Source organism: Octopus bimaculoides, chromosome 9, assembly GCF_001194135.2.
Source record: "Octopus bimaculoides isolate UCB-OBI-ISO-001 chromosome 9, ASM119413v2, whole genome shotgun sequence".
Classification (NCBI taxonomy): Eukaryota; Metazoa; Mollusca; class Cephalopoda; order Octopoda; family Octopodidae; genus Octopus; species Octopus bimaculoides.
Window position 1 is genome coordinate 89713508 of NC_068989.1, and position 2238 is coordinate 89715745.

The 2238-nt window shown below is 36.0% G+C and overlaps 1 protein-coding gene across 1 annotated transcript in view; it reads right to left on the reverse strand.

The window, feature by feature from the left end:
- The window catches only part of LOC106877651 (late secretory pathway protein AVL9 homolog), a 36567-nt gene extending 35848 nt beyond the window's left edge, over nucleotides 1-719 (reverse strand). The window contains exon 1 of the mRNA XM_014926596.2: nucleotides 15-719. Within this exon, the coding sequence (XP_014782082.1) occupies nucleotides 15-167 (153 nt within the window). The 5' untranslated portion in view covers nucleotides 168-719. The remainder of the gene's footprint in view (nucleotides 1-14) is intronic.
- Nucleotides 720-2238: the final 1519 nt, after the last annotated feature.

Genomic DNA, 2238 nt, shown 5'->3' on the forward strand with positions numbered 1-2238 from the left:
ACTTTTTTACCCACCTGGCAGCCCTTCTTGTGATGAAACCCCACCACAATAACATGCAGTATGGGGTTTTTACGTCGCCTGCTGTCCTCATCCTCCACGCCGCCACTGCCTCTGTTGTAATCCTGGTCGCCACTGGCCGGAGACGACACCCCATTCTTCGAAGACATATTTTTTCTTTCCAATGTACCTTTGCCTTGGTTCAAGTCGACATCTTGTCTACTTTCTCTCTTTCCTTATGGTAATAACAATTAAAAGAAATATATAAATATAATTGTTTTTTTTTTCTCCCCCTCGATGCTGTCGTCGTTTTGAGTCTCCGTCGGAATTTCTCAATTAAAATCCCTTGATTGTTATTTATTCTTTTTGACGATGTAATCCCTGAATATGTCAAGTTATGTTATGAGTCTTACAACATACATCTTGCTCTTCTTCCCCCCGTCTCACACACTAAACGTCAGTGATGCATGAAACTGTGTGATGTGAGTCTAATATGCTTTGTTTTTCCTCTTCTTTCTTTCCTTTTTGTTTATTTTTTTCTGTTATGTTTCTCTTTTTTTTTATTGCTTTGCTTGGGTGTGTTTGTTTTGTTAGCCTACTTGACTTCCTTTTCCAAGGAGGCAACTTACAACACCGATTCTGATTGGACGATTATTAGGAAAATAATTACTAAAGTATAAGATTTCTACCAGAAATTCCACGAATCACGTTGAGGTTTATCTAAGTTATTTAATAATAAAAAAATTAATATCAATAATTTAAATAAGATCGAATAGTCCTCCGCCCTCTAAAGGTTGAGGGAGGAGATAAAGAAAGTCAGAGGAAGAAAGAGAGGGTGATAGACAGCTAAGAGAGGGTGAGGGTGAAAGACAACTAAGAGAGGGAGAGTAAATGGAGATAGACGATGACATACAAAGCTGGCCAGTCAATATGTAAATTCGAATTGTTTTATTTATTATGATAACAACAGTTGGCATTTTTGATCAACAATAAATGTTACATGTGTAAATGTGTGTAAGTATGCGTATGTATACGTGCATACCTACACACATGCATATGTATATGTGCTTATCTATGTGAATGAGTGCGCGTAGTCGCAAAGTTACATCACTAAATATATACAAAGCTATCCTATAAAGATTCGCATTTGGATTGTTTGCAATATGATTCTGATTGCAAACGATATGTGTTGACTGTCATAGTTTAAAAAGAAATTGCTATTTAACAATTTTTCCAATGTTGAATCTAATTAAAGCCATTAACGACAACCATAATACGTCGATTACGAAAAAAATGGCTCAAGAGCACCTGACTGGTATTTTAATTACATCGAGTCTTGAACGGAAAGTCAAAGGTCGACCCTGGCGGCAGCATTTGAAATAAGAATATAAAGGGACGTAACTTAACACAGCAAAGAATTTGTCCGTCAAATAGATTTTGATAATCCATTCGCCTCTCATGTGAATGTTATATTAATCGATGTTGATGTTCTTTACGTTCAGGTTAACCCGGTTGAACAGATCTATAACTAAAGACAATCTATTTGTAATGATTTTCAGGTAAAATATATCTAGGATGATGTCATCTGACAGCAGTTTCCAACCATTTTTGGACCACTGACAGGTTCCATGCAGGATAAGTTTTCCGTTCACTGCAAGATCACAGGCATAACAAAATACGGTTAATGTTTACAAATTGACCTGGAAACGAAAATCAGAAAAAAATAGTACAACAGGTGTAAAAAAATGTGTAGGAAACAAATATGAAAAAAAAAAAAAATGCGCGCATAGCAACGGGAGGGTGGGGGAGAAGACCTCGGAAAATTCACAAGATCCGAGTTTTTCCCTCATAACTTTTAGGAAAATGGTTTTTATTTTTTTCAATGAAATTTTACATAAATACATTTCAAACGGTATACATTACAATTATAAAGTAATTTGTGGGGAAAATCTTGAGGTGGGGAGAGGACTTTCGGAAAATTCCCAAGATCCGAATTTTTCCTCGTTATACTCCGAAATCGCATTCAACTTTCTACAGATACCTCAGCGTAGAGCTACTACACTACGTAGTGTTTATTTCTACCCACATTCAATAATTTTTAATGTTTTGGCTTCAATTTTGTTTCATTTTATTTTCAATTATTTTTTCGCTTTTTTAAGTCTTCCGTCGTTATTCTCATTCACTCGGTATTACTCTCTCTCTCTCTCTCTCTCTCTCTCTCTCTCTCTCTCTCTCTCTCTC